Source organism: Syngnathoides biaculeatus, chromosome 2, assembly GCF_019802595.1.
Source record: "Syngnathoides biaculeatus isolate LvHL_M chromosome 2, ASM1980259v1, whole genome shotgun sequence".
Taxonomy (NCBI): Eukaryota; Metazoa; Chordata; class Actinopteri; order Syngnathiformes; family Syngnathidae; genus Syngnathoides; species Syngnathoides biaculeatus.
In genome coordinates this window covers 6,288,589-6,311,986 of record NC_084641.1, presented here as the reverse complement: position 1 = coordinate 6,311,986, position 23,398 = coordinate 6,288,589, and the positions used below count along the sequence as shown (strand labels likewise).

The 23,398-nt window shown below is 42.3% G+C and overlaps 2 protein-coding genes and 1 pseudogene across 3 annotated transcripts in view; all 3 read left to right on the top strand.

The window, feature by feature from the left end:
* Positions 1-4,192, top strand: part of LOC133505834 (aryl hydrocarbon receptor-like) — a 32,708-nt gene extending 28,516 nt beyond the window's left edge. The window contains exons 7-11 of the mRNA XM_061829336.1: positions 33-235; positions 335-444; positions 512-653; positions 1,063-2,731; positions 2,826-4,192. Coding sequence (XP_061685320.1) covers positions 33-235; positions 335-444; positions 512-653; positions 1,063-2,731; positions 2,826-2,924 — 2,223 coding nt within the window. The 3' untranslated portion in view covers positions 2,925-4,192. The remainder of the gene's footprint in view (positions 1-32; positions 236-334; positions 445-511; positions 654-1,062; positions 2,732-2,825) is intronic.
* Positions 4,193-4,576: 384 nt separating this feature from the next.
* On the top strand, positions 4,577-22,365 carry LOC133505841 (aryl hydrocarbon receptor-like). 2 transcript variants are annotated; one of them, XM_061829347.1, is made up of 11 exons: positions 4,577-5,506; positions 6,038-6,225; positions 9,615-9,727; positions 10,251-10,340; positions 11,166-11,292; positions 11,751-11,884; positions 14,182-14,387; positions 14,464-14,573; positions 15,521-15,662; positions 15,732-17,028; positions 19,783-22,362. In XM_061829347.1, the coding sequence occupies exons 1-11, from the start codon at positions 5,430-5,432 to the stop codon at positions 19,930-19,932; spliced, it is 2,634 nt and encodes an 877-aa protein (XP_061685331.1). In that variant the 5' UTR covers positions 4,577-5,429; the 3' UTR covers positions 19,933-22,362. The 2 variants fall into 2 exon arrangements, with proteins under 2 accessions (XP_061685331.1, XP_061685342.1); XM_061829358.1 differs by lacking the exon at positions 4,577-5,506 and adding an exon at positions 5,729-5,955 and having other exon boundaries at positions 19,783-22,365.
* Positions 14,684-14,802, top strand: LOC133497404 (5S ribosomal RNA; annotated as a pseudogene).
* Positions 22,366-23,398: the final 1,033 nt, after the last annotated feature.

Sequence of the window (23,398 nt, the reverse complement as noted above, 5' to 3'; positions counted from 1 at the left end):
TGGGTCGCCAATGTTTTTTTTTTTTCCTCCAGGCTTTGAACTTCTGCGGGCGCCTGAAATTTCTCCACGGTCAGAACCGGGTGTCAGAGGGAGGGACGCAGGTTCCCCCACAGCTGGCCCTTTTTGGTGTTGCCACACCCCTGCAGCCGCCATCAATCTTGGAGATCCGCACCAAGACACTAATATTCCAGACCAAGCACAAGCTGGACTTCACACCTATAGGCATCGACACCAGGTAGACATTCGGATTCTGTTTTCTGATAAATACATTTTTAAGTACACAGTTATGCCCGGAACAGGAAGTCCGTGATTGAAATTTGTGGATTCTCTTCAGTGGAAAAGTGGTTCTGGGTTACAGCGAAGTAGAACTCTTCACGAAAGGTTCAGGTTACAACTTCATCCACGCGGCAGACATGATGTACTGTGCTGACAACCACGTCAGGAGTGAGTCACACTCTTCTTACACGTGCTCAAATCTATATCTAGGAACTAATTATCTTTGCTTGCCTAGTGATGAAAACGGGAGAAAGTGGTTTTACCGTCTTCAGGCTGCTGACTAAAAAGGGGATGTGGCTCTGGGTCAAGGCCAATGCCAGACTAGTTTTAAAGGAAGGGAGGCCAGATTTCATTGTGGCCCGGCAGACACCTTTGACGTAAGTTGCAAGAGATTTTTTTTATTTTTTCATCAGTCCGTCCTATACCGGGGTGGGCCGAGCATTTCTCACGTCTTGTTGCCTTTGGACGAGGCAGAATAGCATACAAGAGATTTTGAACTGTCCTGTTATGGAGTCATTACACTGCCTGACTTGTCATTATCACCCAATGATTTGCAGCCAGAGTGCTTGTTTAAAATTTTCCTTAATAGATGTATCGTTTATCGCAAGTTATTTCCTGATAATTATATAACAAGTAATAATTACCACAGAGGGTGACGAGAGGTTTTGGCTCCTGTTAGTCCTGTTTTTGTTGCTACTGCTTGTTATTGGGTATTGATGCTTCACAAGAGTTGTTCTGAACAGGTTCTAGAACATGTCACTTCATTTGTTTTTGTCTTGGCTGCAGAAATGAAGAAGGAGAGGAACAGTTTCGTCTACATCGGCTTCAGCAGACATTTAGCTTCACCACTGGTGAGGCGGTGTTGTACAACCTGGTGCCACCCGTCGACATACCTGACAGTTGCTCCCCCGCCAAACAAAGAAAGCTAGACAACCACTCAGTCAATCCTAACTCGCTCCTGGGCTGCATGCTGAACCAGGACCAGTCAGTGTACTGCAAGCACAACAGCGCCAACACGGTCGACAGCATTAGCAACACTCCCTTTAAGGACTCCCACGCCACAGTCAACGTTCCAGGAGATATCTGGCAGCAACTTTCACCCAAACTGGCTGTTACAAGTATAGCTAAGTCTGAGGACACAATCCAAGACATGGTGGAGACTCTGCAGCAGATCCTTGCGGATGGTGACCTCATAGATGCAGTGGATGTGACAACCGATGAGCTCAAGAGCTGGGAAAGCACGCTTCTGAAAGTGAGAACCAACAGCTGTGACCTGAGTGATGACTTAAATAATGTTGCCATGGAGGACATCCTATTGTATGTGGAGGAGCAGCTTCAAAAAGAAGGGGGATTGAAGTTGCCAGACCAGCTGGATACCCGCGTCCCAACTTTAAACCTCCAAAACCAGGGATCTGTTCAACCAGGTATAGGACAGCACTTCAGCTGCGCTGAAGAGTCTCAGAGCCAGGTGTTACACAGTCGAGGCCAGATGTCCGAACAACCATCTGCAGTTCTAGGGACGATGAAACTGACCCATTTTGATCTTCCTGAGCTGGGTTCTTCTAGCTTAAACATTCCAGTTGCAGAGTTGATTCCCTCAAAGCAAACATTGTTTGTCCCTTCTCACCTTCATAATAGCCGCGCACACACAGGTGTACCGCCAACACATTTAGTGGACTCCAATGCCGAGAAACAAAAACTGAGGAGTGCACATGTGAGTTTTAAAGACAACAACCTTGGAGTTTTATCTTTCATGCACCCCACTCAGATTCATTCCAACCAAATGGGCCAATCATTGCAGATGTGCGTGGAGCAAAGTGCGCCAAACCGGACCGTTGACCACCATGTACAAAGATGCCCTGAATTTAGCTTCCAGAACAGCCAGTGGAACTCCAACCATATAGATTCACAAAATGTCTCCAACGAGCCAGTGATCACAGCAGATCCAGCCTCATCCAGCTGCATGCACAGCCACTCGGTGATTCCCTCTCAAGGTGGACAGGACCAGAGACACTCTTGGCAGCTAGAGCAAACAACAGAACCACAGATCATTTCAAATGGACCGATGAACGCCAACCGATTGTCAGAACTTCCCGTAAATCCAGGGGTTATAGTGAAGCATAACCCTGCCCTTTACAGCTCATTGATGAGGACTCCATCTAATGTTGAGCACGGCATGGAGGGGCCACGTATCACGCCTTCAAGTAGTTGTATGTTAAAAAAGGCTCCTCCTTATGTGCCTGTGAACGAAGGGTATATGAGTCAGACTCCGTCCTGTCAGAGATTGAAACACACCAATGTTCACATTTCCACACCCTCCTGCTTTTATCGGGGTGATGGCGGGGCTACATCCAGTTCAAATATGGTACCGCTTTCATGTCAAATGACCCCAAACAGTGTGGACCTGAACAACCCGCCGGTGCAACAACTGTCGTACCTGAACCAAAGTGACCGGGTAAAAAGACGTCTCACAACATTGAAAACAGGCTTGACTGGCCACAATGTGGAATCCTGTTTTTTATTTGTTTATTTTTGCTCCTGTTTTACAGCTCAACAGCCATTCAGGTCTCGGAAATGGTGGCGTGGACTTTCCTCATTTCGGAACGGGAACTCCGGGTCCTCGGAGAACCAACGGGAAGCAGCTCTGAGTGGTAGACGCTAGAGGATCCCAATATGAACTGATCGTCATCAATCATGAATGACAGAAATGCGCTTTTGAAAAGGACAAAAGGCAAAACAAGAAAAGAATTCAATTTAAGCATTACGCTGGAACCAAAAAGATAAACGATTCAGGGCTCCTGATTTTAGTACGCTGTGGATTAAAAATGACCTTTATTGAAATCACATGATGTCCAATCTAAGAGATTACACTAATGTTAACAAAGTTGCAAAGCTACTTCAAAGCAATTAGATTAATTTATTTGTTGTTCCTTTTTGATCTCTCTTTTTTTTTATTCTTTATGAAACTATTCAACCTGTGGAATGAATCTGATGGATGAACTTGATGCCAGTTCTATGCCAACTCAAACAAACACGCACAACTGAGATCTCAGAAGGATAAGATTTTATTTTCTAAGGTTTTTTTTTTATATTAAACATAGCGCGACGTTCATTTCAAGCCCCTATGCATTACAAGCTTCAGCCAGCCAACATGAGATCAACTGTTCTATCTTAAAGGAGCAAAACGCTACATTTTGAGACACTGTCATTCTCGCAAGGTTGTATTCATGTCGTTTTTCTGTTTCCATGGAAAGTAACTGAGACAATGCCTTAAAAGGGATGATTGACAGATTTTGGAGTGCAACCCAAGTTTACCTTTTGCTGCATATGTATTTCATTGTAATCATGGAGCTGAACGGAAAACAAGCTGTTTGGCAGTCTCTAACAATTACTTAAAAGTGAAGCTGTCCTTCAACATTTTGCAGCAAATGTCCGTCCTCCCCATCTTTCCTGTTTGTCGCAATTTTGTGGTTAATGTATGGTGCACTGCAGAAGTAAAACCACAAACGCTGCTATTTTCTGTTCTAAATTAATGGTGAAATGGTGGAAAACTTCAATGTATTGTTTTGGGTATCTTAAAAATGTAGCTGACTATATTCTGAAAGTCACATTCTCCAAATGTACCATTCCTGCGGCCACAGCACATACAGTACATAAGCGTACAACTCCCATATTTCATATGTAATGGATGCCTTATGCGGTGTGTCCTAACGAGTTTTGTCTGGTATGTATGGTATATTTAGAACATTTCAGCATTGTGTTGCATTATGGTCCTGTATTTTATCGTAATGTGCATTTAACAACTGCCAAGCGATGAAAGGAGAAACCATAGCCAGCAACAACAAAAAACTTTGTTTTTGTTCCCACAATGCTTTGAAGAAGGGTGTGGGATGAACCATGTAAAAAATATACTTTATATATATATATATATATATATATATATATATATATATATATGGTTGCATCTGGATAGTTTAGTGTGTATATATGTATAAATGTATGTGCATGTATTAAGGAATGTATTTCCTTTTTTGTTAATACATACTGTCACATATTGTTTATGTCAATGTATTTTTTTCCCCACAATTTCTTATACTCAGCCACACGTCTATGTACATACGTGTGTCTTGTTTTTTGTTGTTGCGTGTGAATGTTCTCATTGGGGCGACAATAAATGTTGGCCCGGTGGTTTGTGTTCGTCACTATGTCTTTTTGGAACGTTCGAAATCAACGAACTCAACTGAACCAGCTAGTTGTTTTAGAATTAGCAGGGGAAATTGACAAAAAAGCAAAATATATGTACTGTGCTGTATTGCAAGCGTTATTTTCGTGCTGTTTTTAAGGATTTCGGTGCTCCGTAGCGTCCACTTGGGGTCAGTATAATGATGTGTAATGTTTATTTTGGTTCGCGAGAGGTTAGTGGGCGTGTTTTTTTTTTTTTTTTTTGTTTTGTTTTTTTTAATTTTGTTATGGAGTCGCACCAGTCTCCCTTCTAGTTGTCACGCGTGGAGGCAGCTCTTTATCACCAAATTCCACTTGCCAGAAATTAAGAACGTCCAAAAAAAAAAAATTACAAATCTGAATTGCTTGCGCAGAGACACAAAGAGATTTTGTAAAAGTGTACAATAACCGAACTAGCTCACATGGATGCGTGAGTAAGACTTAAGGATTTGCGCAGGTGCACCTGCGTATGTCTCAAAATTCGAATGGATGACGATGATCGAGGCAAGCCGTGGAGAGGCCATCCGTGAGTGGGTGGACGATCCCTTTCGCCCACCCCCTTTTCCTCTCCCTCCCTTTTCTATGACACATCATCTATCAGCGATCCTCGCACTCGCTCGGCCCGACCCAGCTCGGCCGTCTCCGAATTTTGAATCACGTGTAAGACGTCGGACTGCAGTTGGTCGAGGCGAACGTGATCCACGGAGCCGTCGAGGGAGAATATGACGTCGTTCGAATTGTGCATGGTGGACAGTGGCCATGAAGAAGTCAAATGACGTCATCGCAAATAGTTGTTCACGTCGGTTGTATGTGAGGCCGAACTGTTTACTATCGCAATCGCAGTGTACATCGGTCATGCGCTTGAATTTGCCTTTGAGCGGGACAGGTACCGGACCGCACTCCGGCTGCGTGGCTTGAGTTCTGCCCCGTAGATGGATGTGCCGCTCGACTGGGACGAACCAGCCAACATGTACGCGGGACGCAAGAGAAGAAAACCGCTTCAGAAAGGGTAATGCCACGATTACAACGATTTACTGTTCTGGGGAGCGGGGTTCAAATCTCGTCCCAGCCCGTGTTTGAGTTTGCATGGAGTCCACGTGCCTGCGTGACTTTTCCTCCCACCCTTCGCAGAAATATGCAGGGCAGGTGCATTGAAGACTCTAAATTGCCTGCAGGTGTGAATGGTTGGTTGTTTCTATGTGCCCTGTGATTGGCTGGCGACCAGATCAGGGTGTCGTCCGACTCTCGCCAGAAGATAGCTGGAATGGGCTGCAACCCTTGTGTGGATAAGCGACTCAGAAAATGGATGCATTTTATCATGAAAAATTGGGAATTTTTATTGAGAAAATGTGGCGTTTTAAGAGTGTGGAAGTTCTTGGAATGTGGAAAATAGTTCCAAAGATTTTCTGAATCAAATGCACAGGTTGAATTCTGTGGACAATAACATACAGAATCAGTGTATGCTCTTGAATCTTAAATGACAGTCATTATGTCTTTGTCACGATTTTGAAATTCTTGTTGTTCTCTCCCTCATTTCCAGAACCAAACTCACCCCAACTGAAGGGGACAAGTCCAACCCGTCCAAACGGCACCGTGACCGTCTGAACTTGGAGCTGGACAGGCTTGCCGGCTTGCTGCCCTTCCCCGAGGATGTCATCTCCAACCTGGACAAGCTGTCCATACTAAGGCTCAGTGTCAGCTATATCCGGACCAAAAGATTCTTTTCAGGTGTGAAACTATGCCATAAAATAGTTTTTCGTGCATCACACAGCATTTTCAAAAAAAAAAAAAAAATGACACACAAACACATCTGTTTTCTCCAAGCGATTGTGCCTCCTGCTCACAGTCAGGTAGTCTGTATGAATATGAAGTTTCTTTATTCCTTTATTTGTTTATTTTATTGTAATTGGCCGGCAACCAGTTCAGGGTGTACCCAGCCTCCAGCCCGATGATGGCTGTGATAGGCTCCAGCACTCCTGCAACCCTTGTGTGGATAAGCAGCTGAGAAAATTGATGGATGGATGGATGGATGGATATTAGTATTGCAGTATAATGTATGAGGTGAACTTTAGAAGTGTCATTCAACAAGTAAAATTGCTTTTATTTCCTAATGGGCTCATACACGAGGTCTGAAAAATGGGAAACGGGAAAGTTGGTGTATCTGGTACTATTTCTCGGTTGTAGTTTGCTGTGAACCAAACTAACAATTGCATTGCACATAGTATACACACTCACTCATTCTGTATCTCGCTCAAACTTGGAGTCTCTATTAAGAAATATAATCGATGTTGCACGCCATGATACAATACAGCCTACAACTATTTTCTATACTCTGATTCTGGATAACAGTGAGCCCCCCCCCAAAAAAAAAAAAAAATCATATCTTATTTACATCAAATCAAATCAAACTATTCATGGTGCACTGGTACATTAACAAATTGAATATGAATGAGAAATACAGCCGTCTCATTTCACTTTCCTCGCAAATAATCGTACAAATCAACATAAAAATGTATTTGTATTCAGATCCTTGTGTTTGTGCTCAGGATTGTGCTGGTGGCCAACATATGTATACCAGAAGGAGGACTACAGTGTCCGTTGAATTAAGGCAAAATATGTTCCAAAAGCTGTTTAAGTCGTAATATTCTATCTTCACTAACTGTTATCATTGTACTACATACTAAAAAGTGGATTTTTTTTAAATTTAAAATTAAAAAAAAACATCACAACATGTGACATGAGTATTTTTAGTTCTGAGCATGGCCATAAATAAATCATAATTACAGGTATCACTGTACCTACAAAATATTTTGTCTGCAGTGACGGTGCGAATGGTTGTTCGCCTCTTGAATTGAGCGGCAACTAATGCAGGTCGTCGACTGCCTTTTGTACAGTCAGCAGGAGACACAAAGAAAAAAAAAAATTGCGGTTGTGCAAATTTCCACTATCCAGCTAAGTTCTATAAATCTTTATGTAAGAAATGGCCCAGAAAGGATGATGCAGATTCTGAGAGTTCTCTGTACTTGAGGTATTTTGTAGAAGCAAATTTCATTGAATGAAAGGCAAACATATCAGCCTGGAGAAACTAGCAGGAGGTCTTCCCCCATTTCTGTCTTGCTCCGGAACAAGTGCGTCACCCCCGGATGACCCCTAGTACACCACCATGTCTGAATGCACTCTTTAATGGATTGTGGGTCAGCCCCTCAGCCTGTGGCCATGAGATGACCTCCTTCCCAAAAGTCTCAGACACACAGTAATGTAGGTCTGAGGAGGTGGGAGGAGGACGTGAAAGCTTTTGGGAATAAAAACACAGCAAGATAATCCACTCACACCACTTTACAGACTTTGTGGAGGGGGTGGAAGTGCAGGCACACACTTTTCAACTTTTGACTCTTGCAGTCCTTCCAAACCAGCTGACACTCTTTTGTTGTCGAGGATGAACTGTTCCTTACAGACCAGGGGTTTCCGTGCTATGGTCCACCTTTCCGTTGTTTAGCAGCATCTAGTATATCATAACAATAACATTTGGCATGGCTTTGCTGTGCTTCAACGCCCCAAAGAGTAAAGATAATTTGGTTCTAGAAACAAAAATGGTCCAGTCCATTGGCAGTGGCAGGCTTCCCACCACTGCAAAGACTACAGAGGACGACAGTTCAGGCTGTAGTCTGGCTTTCACCCCCAGTCAGCTGGGATAGGCTCCAGTGACCAACCAAAATTAATAGCGTTGAAAATGGATGGATGGATGGATGGAAGTCTTGAGACTTATTGGGCCAATCAAGGATGTTGGGTGTCAAATTTTGTCTCGTATCATGAAAATGTGTATTCGTAAGGAGAGTTAAAGTTCATCGCTCGGCTCGACTAGACTCCAAGTTCAACATGGCTTCTTATTTATACTCATAGCTGTGTATTTATTTAAATTCCACATAACTTTTTTTTTCTGCATTTGTATTGTAGTAGCAACATGACGAGATTTCCCAAAAATGAAAGTCTCAAAATGCTGACTGTCACAACACACCGAACATTTTGGAAATAGAATAACAACTTTGAGAGAAATGTTTTTTTTTTTTTTTTTTTTTGTATTGGAAAAAATGACTTTCTTGTGAAATGTTTTTGTGTGAGAGCGCCCTATAGAAAATTTGGTCAAAAAGGACCTTGAGATGATTTTTTTTTTTTTTTTAAGTAAAACTTTATTCTACATATCTCAACCCTTTCGATTCCTCTCCTACTTGTGGGATCCACAGCTCCGATTGGGTGAGAAGTTTCAGTAAAAATAAAACATCCATCAATGATTGGGAGGGACCAAGATTCCAAGGCCTTCTCCAGGTCGATATTATGGTGACGTTTCAAACCGGGTCGCTTGTCCTAAAAATTCAACTTAAATAGTGCACATGGTACATTACACATTAGAGCAGTGTTGCCAGTCCAATTTTTTTCCCCTTTCATTATTTGTTAGGGAGGATATTAAAGGTCTTTAACATTATTATTACGCTATTCTAATGTGATTTTATCTTGATCTCAGCCACTTCAGTTACCTTCAGGTAGTTTGCCGTAGTTGAAATTGTAATTAAGCAGTTTTCCCCAAATTTGCTGGCACTTATAAAAGTAATTTTGCAGTGTGTCGAACAAAGACCTGATTGCCAATTACAGATCGATATGTTCCCCATAAGCCCTTTAGGCATTTGCACCTTGGGACTCTGTATTGTCTCCACCTCTCACTAACTTCCTTCTCTTTTAACGTCTGCTTTGTTACCCCAGAAAAGCCCTTTGTTTCCGAGATTCAACCATCTTAAATCCATTTCATCCCCTGGCTCTGAGGCACACTGCCTGCCTCAGCGGTTTTGTCTTTGAGGCCAGAGGTCATGTAGGAGCCCTTCTAAGCCGTTGGGACTGCCTGACTACGGGAAAATGTGACTTGTATTAAAACAACGGTGTTTGTTGTGTCTGCTCGTGAGAGTTGGCATCTAGCACAGTTTTGATCTTCTGCCTGTCTGCTCCACGCTGTTCTCTCGGGTTTCCCTGGATTCAATCATCATCATTTTCCTCTCGCTACCTTGGAGTCTGATTATCCCGGTGACAAAACAGCCCTCAATCTCTTCTTTCTGTTCCCTTCTCTCAAGTGGCATTGAAAAAACCTCTCTCCAGTGGCGTCACCAAAAGTACTGACCATCATGACAGCAATGTGCCGGAACACACAGCGCCGTGTATGCCGGAAGGGGAACTGCTCCTTCAGGTATAGTAACTACATTTAATACGCAGAGGTGCTCTGATGTACTTCACTTTATGACAGATTTTCCAGTTATTTCATGTTGTTTGGAAGATTATTATCCTTTCTTTCTGCATACGAAAATTTCTGATACCTCTGAAAGCAAAGTGTGGTCACTGATATATTTTAAACCATTTACTGAATGGGACAAGTAGCCAAACACACAAATATAAAATGAAAGCACTCACAAGGAGCATGGGGCAGTTGTTAGTTTCATCCATTATTGAAGAGAAGTAAAAAGAAAGTGTAAAAAATGAAACAAAAAACAATGCAGTCACACTTGTTGATTTCCTTTCCACAGTTTATTGAGCAGGTCAAACAATCACACTCATACAAAATGAAAACATTTGTAAGGAATAAATGGAGTTACGCTATTGTTTGGTCAATGGACCAGTGTACGGGATTATTCCGTCGTGTTGAATAACCTCCACGCACATCATATTACCTCTGTCGTATTTTCTAATAGTCCTTAGTGTTGTTGTCTCTGCAGGCTCTGAGTGGATTTGTTCTGGTGATCACAGCAGAAGGAATCATCTTTTACTGCTCTCATACCATCCAGGATTACCTTGGTTTCCATCAGGTACAGGCTCAGCCACTGTACACAGAGAAACAGGAAAGACACCTGTCAGAATACAGCACAAATAAGAACATCAGCATTATAGAATAATTGCTCCACTTGCCATTTTCTGACCAAATTGTGATCCATTGTTGAGGAAATGAATATATGATTATTTGCAAGCTGAGAAATAACCACAGGACCACTTAATTTGAAATGACACCTTAACTAAAACCAAGTAAAGTTCATGAGGAAATTCACTGATACTGCCCCATTGACAATAATGTTTACATACAGATAATTTCTTGGGAGAACACATTGTTTATGGAGTTACAAAAATAAAATAAAATTTTAAAAAAAGTTGAGTCTTGGAAAGCTGCTTGGACGAGAGATCCCCTGACTGTGACTAAGGTGCAAAATTAGAAGATGATGGTCAGCCAGCTTTAGGTGAATGAGTTTTCCAATTCTACCTAAGATACATCGAAGCTGGAGTCAAGGTAGGTAATGTACTGTATCTGGTGTGTTTTGAAACTCACAACTGTAGCAGACAGCTGGTACATATTTGCAATATTGTCTGTCAAGTTTCTGCAACAGTCGACAGGGTGAGTCTACTTGAGGATGGAGAGAACTTACACCAATGCACATATTCCGCAGATACCCTAGTCTAATCTTATTTTGGTTAGGGTGATTATCATATTTTCATATACAATGCATCTCTCTTGAACTATATCATACACACACTCCAATCTTACTTTACAATATAGTTTAGGTGTCATGAGACTACCAGAAGTTCATTTACATTTAAAATTCACGGAATAAAAGTCCTGCTTTGTGGTGTTTTCTTCTCAGACGGATGTGATGCACCACAGCGTGTTTGAGCTGATCCATGCCGAAGACCATCAACAATTCAAGAGGAACCTGCACTGGGGGCTCAACCCTCCTGAGGGCCTTGGATCCCCTTTGGACACCGCAGCAGGTCTGGAATACTCTGTTTGACCCGGCAGTAGCTCTGTGATTTCAAATCAGTTCACTTAGTTATGTAGTCCAAAATGACAACAGAAGTAGTCTCAAGAAGCACGAAGACGCGATCAACTTGAACCTCGCATGATCAAGCACTAGGACTACAAACGCAGAAACCTTAAGTCGCCTTTTTCTCAAGTGAATGACTCCTTCAACAAAAACAACCCTGATAGACACTCAGGCTGTCGCAAGTCATCTTTTTTTTTTTTTTTTTTGGTAAAGGTGAATCTTATTGGAGGTCAAGAGAGGTGACATTAGCTGAAACCTCAGTAGATGTTGCACATGTGAACAGCCACACCCATCCTTCCTGTAGACATGTGACTTGGAATCATCTCCATGTCAGCAATTGATGAATGAAGGATAGTCTTAATCTACTCAGCAATTTTCTATTTTGTGGTGATACTTTTTCTCAAGGAGAAGGAGAGTCGGGTTCCTCTTGCGTGGTGAGCTACATCCCTGATGAGCTTCCTCCTGAAAACTCGTCCTTCTTGGAGAGAACCTTTGTCTGCCGCTTCCGCTGCCTACTTGACAATTCATCTGGCTTCTTGGTGAGATTTGAAATGTTACTTTTACTATACCTCTAACGAAAGCTTTGCAGAGAGCTTCTGTGTTTTCAGACCAGTTAAGTGGCCCTGGCACTCTGGTGTGCTAACTCAGAGTCTCTCAGTGGTCAGAAGCCACCATTTACTCATGTAATCCTCCTTAGGAGAGCTTCAGTAGGTGGGAAAAGGGCCTGATTTCCCCCCATGGCCTTGAGGGAATGAGAGAGTTTGCTTTGTCATAGTCAGTAGCTCCAGAGATGTTGGCTTCTAGTCTAACTTGGAAAATAATCTGCCCATGGAGACAGTCAACTACAATAGAAAGTCTTTGTCCTTCCTTTTATCGGGAACAAAAATAGCATATAAGATAATATCATGAAAAAAACATCCATCCATTTTCTGTAACACATAGCCTCACTGGGGTCACGGGCGTGCTGGAGCCCATACCAGCTGACTCTGGGCAAGAAGCACAGGACAGTCTGAATGGGTTGCCAGCCAATTGTAGGGCACATATAAACACACAACTGTTCACACTCATATTCACACCTACGGGCAATTTAGAGTCTTCAAGCAACCTACTGTGCATGATTTGGAGATGTGAGAAGCAACCAAAGTACTTGGATACAATCCACACAGGCATAGGGAGAACATGCAAAGCATGCACAGGTCAAGCCAGATTTGAACCCGGGTCCTAAGAACTGTGAGGCAGATGTGCTCACCAATCATTCACCTGTTCCGCCAAAACCTATTGCACTTTTTCATAATTGCTAAAACACCCATTCTCTTAATGAAATCCTCAGGGGACTAAAACTAATTTTTCAAATCAAACACTCTTTTGGTCAGTCCTTAGATACTATTCAGGTACTTGGACTTGGGTTGCAAGACTTTTTTTTTTTCACAATCTCAAACACATTCCCACAAGTCACAAAACACATTATATCATGCGGTACACTTGTGTTGCAAAACTGTTACATTTGTCAGCAAACTGTGAACACAACTTCAACATAACTGTCATATTTTACACACAACTCCAGATAAAACACACAAGTTTCTAATAATGTGATCAGACCAACTTGGCAGTATAAAATGTTGTAAAGTTGTATAACTCTAACGTCTGCAGCTTGGTCAGCACTGCAATGGGAATGTACTAAATTGCTGTACCTGGGGGAAAAATAAAAGGTTGAACAAATAAATACAATCCAGTTGACAGTGTTCATCCCAGTACTGTACAATGAAAGGAAACATACAGAAAGGCATTGGAGTTTGTATGAGAGGTGGTGGACTAGGAGGCTGAGGAAGACCTAGAAAAAATTCATAACTGTTAAAATTCAAGCAACTCTTGTAATCAAATAAATAGTACCCAGCATGTAGTAAACACTAGTATGTTTCTTCATTAAAGGTACTCGAGCATGACAGCACTGTCACATTCCTCCAATGATGGTAGCATCAGGAGGAACTGGGTTCAGTATCTTCCTCAAGGACACTTGGACATGATCGCAGAGTGAGGTTTTGAGGTGACAGTTTGAGATTTGATAGGAATGTCAGGGGTTTTCTGAATGTATTTAGAAGTTTCTTATTTGTAGTTAGGGTTTTGAGAAAATGGGTGGAGGTTTTAAAAAATGTGGTTTAGCGATTGTGGGAAAACTGCAAACGTGTTTTGCAGTCCAAATGGTAATAAGAACAATATCTCCAGAGTTCTCATCTCTTAACAAAGCACAAACATGTAATGCTCGTCTTTTCAAATACAGTAAGTTTGATGTCGTTGGGAGGTGAAAGCTTGGAGCTGCAATTCATTGTTCATGGTTCACCACTTCGAGTCAAACCTATCCGTCTCCTCCTTGCCAAAGTGTTTGCGTGAGCAGTAAGCCCGGTTTCTGCTGGTATCTACTGGTCACCGTGGCTTTGTTTTTGTAATCCCTCCAGCTATTCAGGACCAGATTCCTGACACCACCACAGCTCTTAAACCCACCTAGGTCAATTAAATAGAGTTAACGGAAGAGGGAGGTCATCACACCAGACACTGTGTACGTTTTGGGTGGGGGATGAGTGGTACGGGTATATAAAGAAGACAAAAGTATTAAAGTAACCTCCCTTTCCCTTTCTGTGTGTGTGTGTGTTGTGTGTGTGTGTGTGGTGTGTGTGTGTGTGTGTGTGTGTGTGTGTGTGTGTGTGTGTGTGTGTGTGGTGTGTGTGTGTGGTGTGTGTGTGTGTGTGTGTGTGTGTGTGTGTGTGTGTGTGTAATGTAATGTAATGTAATGTAATGTAACCTGTCTTTAAGGGAACTCCCGAGATTTTTCTTTTTTCAGGCTTTGAACATCCAGGGTCGGCTGAAATTCCTCCACGGACAGAGTGGACTGCAGTGTACCAGTGAACGAGGTGCCCCACTCCAGCTCGCCTTGTTTGCCATCGCCACTCCGCTGCAGTTACCAGCTATTCTGGAAATCAGAACAAAAAACATGATCTTCAGAACCAAGCACAAGCTTGACTTCACTCCAATGGCCTGTGATGCAAAGTGTGGGCTTTTGTGCGGTTATTTTAATCATTCAAGTATCCCATTTTAAGCGTCGTGTCATGTTTGTGTTTTTAAGGGGTAAAATTGTTCTGGGTTACACTGAGGCTGAACTACGTGTCCGAGGTTCGGGATACCAATTCATCCATGCAGCTGACATGCTCCACTGTGCTGAAAATCACATCAGAAGTAAGCTAATAGTTCACTGACTGCATGTTGATGGGCAAATGATAGAAAATTATTACAATTTGTCATTTTGAGTAAATTTAATTAACTCCAATTGCGGGACGAAGAAACAAGCTTATGGCCATGCTACCCTGAGAACGCACAATCTCGTCAGATCTCAAAAGCTAAGTGGGTTTGGCCCTGGTTAGTACTTGGATGGGAGTCCGCTTGGGAATACCAAGTGCTGTAAGCTTCTCTCCCCGGCTAAATGCAGAGGGGTTGCGCCAGGAACGGCATCCGGCGTAAAACTGTGCCAAACAAATATGACTTCATCTAAGATAACGCGCTGTGGTGACCCCTAACGGGACAAGCCGAAAGGAAAAGAAGAAGCGGGACGAAGAAAAATATCCTCATTTTAAAGGCAGAAAAGGTGGCTATAATGCGCAAATATGAAGACTTTCACTCAAATGTGTTCCTAATAAGCAATAATTTACGTGTCCTACTTAGCACATGTGTCAAATGACCCAGTTTGTTGCAACAATGGTGTCCATATCACTTTTATCTGACATTCTCTGACAAAAAATTCAATGAATGCATGTACTCATACACACAGTGATGTAAATACTGTATATGCATGCATTTGAAACAGTTACATACATAATGAAGATGCTGTGATGCATACCTGAATGGGGGGGAAAAACAGAACTTAGTTACATTACTGATTATTAGATTTCAAATGTAACCAAGTTACATTGCAAGTAAGTTTTTAATTACTTTCAGCACCAGCCAAGTGGCAGGAATAGCATTTATCTACTGAACAAAAACAGGATTAGCTTAATCATACCCATTACTTGGTCATATATGAAAGTTACACGCAAGTTGGAGAATGATGTCATCAAAATTATTTTAGCTGAAGCCACATTAAATGAGGTACTTAGTGCAGGCTTCACATGCAAAACTTAACATTCTAGTGATTAAGACCGGTGAGAGCGGCCTCACCGTCTTCCGGTTGCTCACCAAGGACAACAGATGGAAGTGGGTCCAAGCCAACGCTCGCCTTGTCTACAAGAATGAGAAACCGGACTACATTATTGCCACACAGAGGCCGCTGGTGTAAGTGAAGTACGTCAGCTCGACCTTACAGTTACCTGGATTCTTCAATTGTATTTTTTCTTTCAACAGGGACGAGGAAGGAGGAGAACACCTGAAGAAACGATCCATTCATCTTCCTTTCACCTTCACCACTGGTGAGGCACTTCTCTACCAGACTGATTACCCTCTCTATGGCTTTCCGGAAACACTCAAGGGGAAAGCCAAATGCAAGAGGGGGAAAATGGAAAATAAGTTCTCGGAGGACTTGCATCCAAAATCTTTGCTGGAAGCACTGATGAGCCAAGATCAGTCTGTTTACGTCTGCCAACCAGATTCAGAGGCTCACAATGCATACGTTTCCAGTACTTTTAACAAAGAGCAAGGAGAGACTTCTGCATTTGGTGACAGCTGGCAGATGACAGAAAGATCCAACAGGGAAACATCCATGTGTGATCCACTGCTAGCCACCCTGGACTCTTTATCTCTGGATGGAGAGGAAACTTGCTCTAACAGTGAACTCTTAAGTGCTTTGGAGAACCTCGGACTAAATGCGGAAGAACTAGAACTTCTGCTTTTGGATGAGAAGATGATCCAGGTAGAATTGGATTCCAGCCATGTCTCAACACTCAACGAGCTCACCAACAATGAAATTCTCTCCTACATTCATGAATCATTGGTGATGCCATCCAATAGTGAAGAACACAGTGACATAGTTGGATTCGGACCAAATACCTTTTCTCCAAATTCTGCCGAAAGTGCCAACCTATCGGTGCAGACAAATCGTGTGGCCACTCTCCCAACCACTCCGTCCATCAGCGGGCAAATTCTGCAGCTGCCCATCGGTGCAGGTGGGATTATGTTTCCATCTGGGAGTGTAAACGCCAGCAGACTCTCTGGTAAGAGCCCATGGATGCGATTAGCTGAAAAAGCCAACAATAGGGACAACCACACTCCTCCCCATCCTCTTGTCAACAGGGACAATAAAGACACTTCACCGCTGGACTCCAGTCACTATTGGCAGCCAGAAAACAGCCAGACTTTTATACCTGACTCGCAGACCCTGGAAATAACCTCTACGCCCAGTAAAAATTCTGCTTTCCTTCAGAATGGGCTGGTTGACCCTGTAGTCTCAAACATACCATATTCGGGCAGTTCAGCGCTGAATGACACAAAATTTTGTCACTACGAACATTTGGTGGACACTGTACAGCCGCACACGCTGCAGGGTCAGCAATCTCACAAGCTCCAGAGTCCAGGTTTACACCCGTGTTTGGCCCAATGTCCTCCGCAAAGTGCTGCTATGGAGCTGGAGCAATTGGTGGCTCTCGCGCAACCTTCAGTCGACGCCTATAGCTTGTTCAACACCGCACAGGGTGCCCAAAATCAGGTAAGACTCAGACAAATGTTCTATAGAGTAAAGGATTTTCACAATGATCATACATGGCCAGCAAAGTACAGTAATTATCTTCATGGAAAAGAACAGGTGTTGTTACAATTGCATACTGTATTCTTATACAAATGGGTCTGATGTTCTGTCCTGCATCGATGTCACTACAGTATTTGCTTCTTCTACCCTCCAAATGAATTTCGCTGCCAACTAATTGAAGCACTTAAGCTAGAAGACTAACACTATTTGTGTAATTTTGCGATAGTGATTTAAAGTTTAATATCTTAATGATTTGTATGGTAATAATTACTTCTTATATAAACTTGTTTTTACAGAAATTCTGCTTGATTTCAGATATTGGCATTTTGCCGAGTATAATGGTTTTGGACTTGGATTATGTTGGCTATTCATAGTGGACCATTTTTCTTTTACAGTGCAACCACAAATTAGATACTACCATCATTTTTGGTTTCACATGGTTGGATATTGGTTGCTATTATCTAGTTACCTGAAATAAATTAAACAGAGGGACATAAAAAAAAAAGTTGTGTGTTAAAGTTTTGTAATTCAAGACAACCGTTACATCTACCGATAGTTCATGAAAGATGATAAATATTGTTGTCCCTGTATACTAACATGCAGATGCATCACCCGGTACCTAAGCTAAAGCGCAAATTATTTTCTGAGTCTTTTAACAATCTCTGAATCTTTCTTTCTGGAAAGTTTTTCTGCTTTGTGAAGTCTGGTTACATGGGCCTGACTCTCGTAAAAAGGGAGTTGCCACAGTGTTGCACTGAAAGATAACAAAAGTACTAAGTACGACTAACATTAAGACTGCACCGAATACTGTACTGTATGTCAAAATTGTAACCAAAACTTCATTTAAACAAATATTCATCTGAAAGATATGCCATTTCTCTATAAATGTCTGTACGTAACTTGAAAATTGACCAAAATGGAGTCACTGAATCTGCGGCTCAATTGGAAGCCTTTGACATGGCCTTATGTGTTTCTCTCAAACCTCAACTAAAGTAGTGAATGTACAACCCTCCAACTCTGCGCTGAGCTCTTTTGCTGTCATAGAAAGTTAGCAGATATAAGCTTCAGGCATGAAACTCATTGTGACCTGTGATGATGTGACCAGACATGCTATGTAAACAAGAAAGGGCCTCTATTTCTCTCTCTCTAGACAAGAGTGAGCTCTCCAATTGCACCATTCATTATATAGAGGTGTGCTACGAGTTTTGCTTCAAGCATGAGAAGCCATGCTGGCACATAAAATGGAATGTGACAGAAATAGATGAAGATAGAAAAGAGGCCCTAGTGAGATACAGTACAATAATTAATAAAATAATGCCCCCAAAGACGGCTGACCCGGCATACATCCATTCACAAGCCTCTGGTGTTCTTTTTCAGGGTCAGTGAGTATGGCAATGCTGACCTACTATTTTCTTGTCATTATTTACCTCATGATGAGACAAAAATTCTGGGTTTTTGGTGTGAATCGGTCAGTTTCCTCAGCACCGGACGTAATACGATTTTTGGATCGGATCATAAAGGCTTCAAACAGTATATAAGGTTAAGCAAAGTTAAGCAATTTATTTGTATAGCGCATTTCATATACAAGGTAATGCAACGTGCTTTATAAGATTAAAAGCATTTATTCATTCATTCATTTTCCAAGCCGCTTATGCTCACAAGGGCCGCGGGAGTTCTGAAGCCATTCCCAGCTATCACTGGGCACGAGGCGGGGTACACCGTAAAGTGGTCGCCAGCTGACGTCGTTGTTGTGAAATTTTGGCTTGTCCCGTTAGATAGTGACTCCAGGTATTTACTAACAGCAGTCATCTATTCTTTATTGGAAAAAAAAAAAGGTTTGTTGTGGTTTTGTTGAAGCAAATATTGGCTCATCCAGTTATTTATCTGGTTTAGACCAGGGTTCTGAAACTCAATTTACCTAAGGGCCACTGGAGGCAGCGACCGGCTGAGGCTGGTCCACAGCCTCCACGGAGGTGCACTTACAGCCAATTTCAATTAGAAATTTAAAAGAAAATTCAGTATTCTCAAACATCATTTAAAAAAAAAAAGTTAAATGCATTAAGATAAACTAAGAGGCAGAGCATGGTGGTGCAACTGGTTAAACCATTGGCATTACAGTTCTGAGGTCCAGGATTCAAATCCCGGCCCGGCCTGTGTGGAGTTTGCATGTTCTGTGTGGGTTTTCTCCAGGAATTCTACAATGTTCTGTTATTCAGGATTCAAAAATATTAGTTGGTCCCCCCCCCCCAAAAAAAGAAAAAAGCAGTGAAAATTAGCTTTTTGTGGAAATAAACAGGTCAAGCAGACCAGTGACTTTGACGCTAATTTTGTTTTCTCTTGTGACACCTCAAACTATAAACAATTAAAAAAAAAATAAGCTGAGAAAGGACTTTTGATAGCAGTATAATCATTTATTTACAACATAATCTATAACAAAGAAACACCCTGATGCCCTGAGTTGAACATCAGTCGCTTTTTTAAATGCAGTTTTGCACACACTCATGAACTGCTTCATCTTTTATCATGATGGCAACACAAACTTTATACTACTTACACTATGGAGTAAACAATTGAATCTCATATATGTCTACAGCATGAATGAATTAAAGTCAAGTGCATGTTTGATCTTTAAAAAAAAAGTCTTTAAACAGAGATGTTCAAAGGAAAGATTGAAGTCATTGTTCTGATTGTGACCACTTGGTTGTGGTTTTTCAGCTGGAGAACGCTTGCCTCCTCAGCGTCGCCAATGCCACCTTCATCCAGACCTGTCTCATGTCCAATGGGAGCAGAGAAGTGCCAGGCGACGTCCCGATCTCGTGCCCTGACGGACTGCCAGACAGCCAAAAGTCAGGATTTATCCTCTGAAGAGAGGGTACCAGATCTGAAATACAAATAGAGATTCTTTAAAACATCATGTCTGGATCATACTTCAGGAGTTTTGCCCCCATATGGATGGGTGATTTTCCCAGATCAACATATTTTATCAGGAACAACAAACCTCTTGTGGTGTTACATAGTCCACAACCAACAATTTGGCACTCCAATAGCTCTACGAAGCCAAAATGAACATTTCTAGTATGTTGTTTTTTTTTAGATATCTTCAGAGTAGATTGACATATCAACGGCAACTCTCCAACAGTGCACCTTGACAACCACCAATGGGAATGGGTATTGTGACTGGCCTCTCATGCTTGTCATCATAGCATACCATACTTGCTCGCCATTGTCAACATTTCTTCACACAGTACAAAGCACATCCATCCATTTTCTTTGCCACCTATCCTCACGAGGGTCGCAGGGAGTGCTGGAGCCTATCCCAGCTATCAACAGGCAGGAGGCGGGGTACACCCTGAACTGGTTGTCAGCCAATCGCAGGGCACGTGGAGACAAACAGCCGCACTGACAATCACACCGAGGGGCAATTTAGAGTGTCCAATTAATGTTGCATGTTTTTGGAATGTGGGAGGAAACTGGAGTGCCTGGAGGAAATCCACGCAGGCACAGGGAGAACATGCAAACTCCACACAGGCAGGTCCGTGATTGAACCCGAGACCTCAGAACTGTTAGGCCAAAGTTTTACCAGCTGAGGCATCGTTCCACCCAGTACAAAGCACATTTATTGTCAATTCTTAAAAATATCTAACACACTTGGAGGATTCAAATTACGGTAATCAACGGAATGTGGTGGTACATAAGACAAATAATAAAATCAATATCAAAGCTAAATTAACTATAGTATATGCAATTTGAAAAGTATTCATTAAATGTGTAAATATCAAAGGTCAGGTGACATGTGCAACATAGTCAAGCTCAGAGAACCAAGACAAATAAGACATTTATAAATTAGATCGTAAAACCCCACTGCTACTAAAGTGGCTGGTGCAACCCTGAGTTTGGTGCAAGTATGTAAGTGTGCGCGTGTATGTATTGTATGTGTTTGTTTGTGAGTGTGTGTGCATATACAAGTTTGCGGGGCATCAGAATTCAGAGGAAGAGGGGGCAGAGTGGACAAAGAGTTCAGATTCCTGACAGTCTGATGAATAAAGTTGTCTTTGAGTCGGCGGGTCCGGGCCTGCAGACTCCGCAGTCTGCTGCCCTGACGGCATGTGCACAAACCAATGTTTACTGAAGCTTTAGAACATGATTTGACAAGACGCCAGCATGTTTATATACAAACTTTAGTGCTACTAGTATCTTGATAGGGTACATAACGTTTTGTTACCTGCTTTTGAGATATTTCATACTAAAAGTGAATTAAAACTCATAAACATACGTGAAGCAGTTCTTGAATAGCCCAAAACATCATCCGCCGAGGACCTGCTAATACCCCACTTTTTTTTCTTCTTTTAGTTCTTTTTTTTTCCCCAACATTGCCACTGTGATCCACTGTTTGTCCACAACTTGGTGTTCCCTTGGTAGCAGTTGTATCTGGTTATGATGAAAGATGACACATTTTCTAGTCACGCATGCCCAAAAGCGTTTAATTTGACAAGATAGGGCCCAGTGATCACAAAAGATGTGATACGCTGGTATCGACATGGAGAGTTGCCACGCTCTCACCGAGGCAGAGCAAGATTTTACGCCAGTAGTCAGCTGCAATCATGACCAAATATGTCCTGTAGTTTGATCCCGACAGAAAAGATAAACAAAGCATTTATCAGCATTTGTCACTACACATGAACTACGTAGATGGTTTGATGTGAAACTGTCAACTGTGTTGTATTGTTCCTGCGTACACTGAATCTTAGTCGAGTATTCATAAGCGAGTCTGATCTGTGCTCACTTATTGCTGCTAAAACGGAGGCAGCACCTAGTAATCTGTACATACACACTTTCTTGAAGTAGTTGGGTTTCAGTAAAAAATAATCTTGAAGTTTCTTGTTCAATACAAGTGGAACTTCTTAACTTTTCCCGGGTAACATTGACGTGTTTGCAGCTGCTGTTTAGATTGTATTGAAACATATTGCTGAAACAAAAGAAGCTCAGTGTCATGAAATGAAATGATGTGAAAATAATCCATTAATAATCTTCTTTTCCTTTTGGCTTGTCCCGTTAGGGGTCGCCACAGCGTGTCATCTTTTGCCATCTTAGCCTATCTCCTGCATCTTCCTCTCTAACCCCAACTGCCCTCATGTCTTCCCTCACCACATCCATAAACCTTCTCTTTGGTCTTCCTCTCGCTCTTTTGCCTGGGAGCTCCATCCTCAGCATCCTTCTACCAATATACTCACTCTCTCGCCTCTGAACATGTCCAAACCATCGAAGTCTGCTCTCTCGAATCTTGTCTCCAAAACATCCAGCTTTGGCTGTCCCTCTAATGAGCTAATTTCTAATCCTATCCAACCTGGTCACTCCGAGCGAGAACCTCAACATCTTCATTTCTGCCACCTCCAGTTCAGCTTCCTGTTGTTTCTTCAGTGCCACCGTCTCTAATCCGTACATCATGGCCGGCCTCACCACTGTTTTGTAAACTTTGCCCTTCATCCTAGCAGACACTCTTCTGTCACATAACACACCAGACACCTTTCGCCAGCTGTTCCAACCTGCTTGGACCCGTTTCTTCACTTCCTGACCACACTCTCCATTGCTCTGGTTTGTTGACCCTAAATATTTGAAGTCGTCCACCCTCGCTATCTCTTCTCCCTGTAGCCTCACTCTTCCCCCTCCACTTTTCTCATTCACGCACATATATTCTGTTTTACTTTGGCTAATCTTCATTCCTCTCCTTTCCAGTGCATGTTTCCATCTTTCTAATTGTTCCTCTGCATGCTCCCTGCTTTCACTGCATATCACAATATCATCTGCGAACATCATGGTCCAAGGGGATTCCAGTCTAACCTCATCTGTCAGCCTATCTATTACCACTGCAAACAGGAAGGGGCTCAGAGCTGATCCCTGATGCAGTCCCACCTCCACCTTAAATTCCTCTGTCACACCTAAGGCACACCTCACCATTGTTCTGCTGCCATCATACATGTCCTGTACTATTTTAACATACTTCTCTGCCACACCAGACTTACGCATGCAGTACCACAGTTCCTCTCTTGGTACTCTGTCATAGGCTTTCTCTAGATCCACAAAGACACAATGTAGCTCCTTCTGACCTTCTCTGTACTTTTCCACGAGCATCCTCAAGGCAAATAATGCATCTGTGGTACTCTTTCTAGGCATGAAACCATACTGTTGCTCGCAGATACTTACTTCTGTCCTGAGTCTAGCCTCCACTACTCTTTCCCATAACTTCATTGTGTGGCTCATCAACTTTATTCCTCTATAGTTCCCACAGCTCTGAACATCCCCTTTGTTCTTAAAAATGGGAACTAGAACACTT

Coding starts and splice junctions, on each gene's coding strand:
- LOC133505841 (XM_061829347.1), top strand. CDS start 5,430: ATGGATGTGCCGCTCGACTGGGACGAACCAGCCAACATGTACGCGGGA. Junction 14,388..14,463: donor CCAATGGCCTGTGATGCAAA/GTGTGGGCTTTT, acceptor TGTGTTTTTAAG/GGGTAAAATTGTTCTGGGTT. Junction 15,663..15,731: donor GCCACACAGAGGCCGCTGGT/GTAAGTGAAGTA, acceptor TTCTTTCAACAG/GGACGAGGAAGGAGGAGAAC.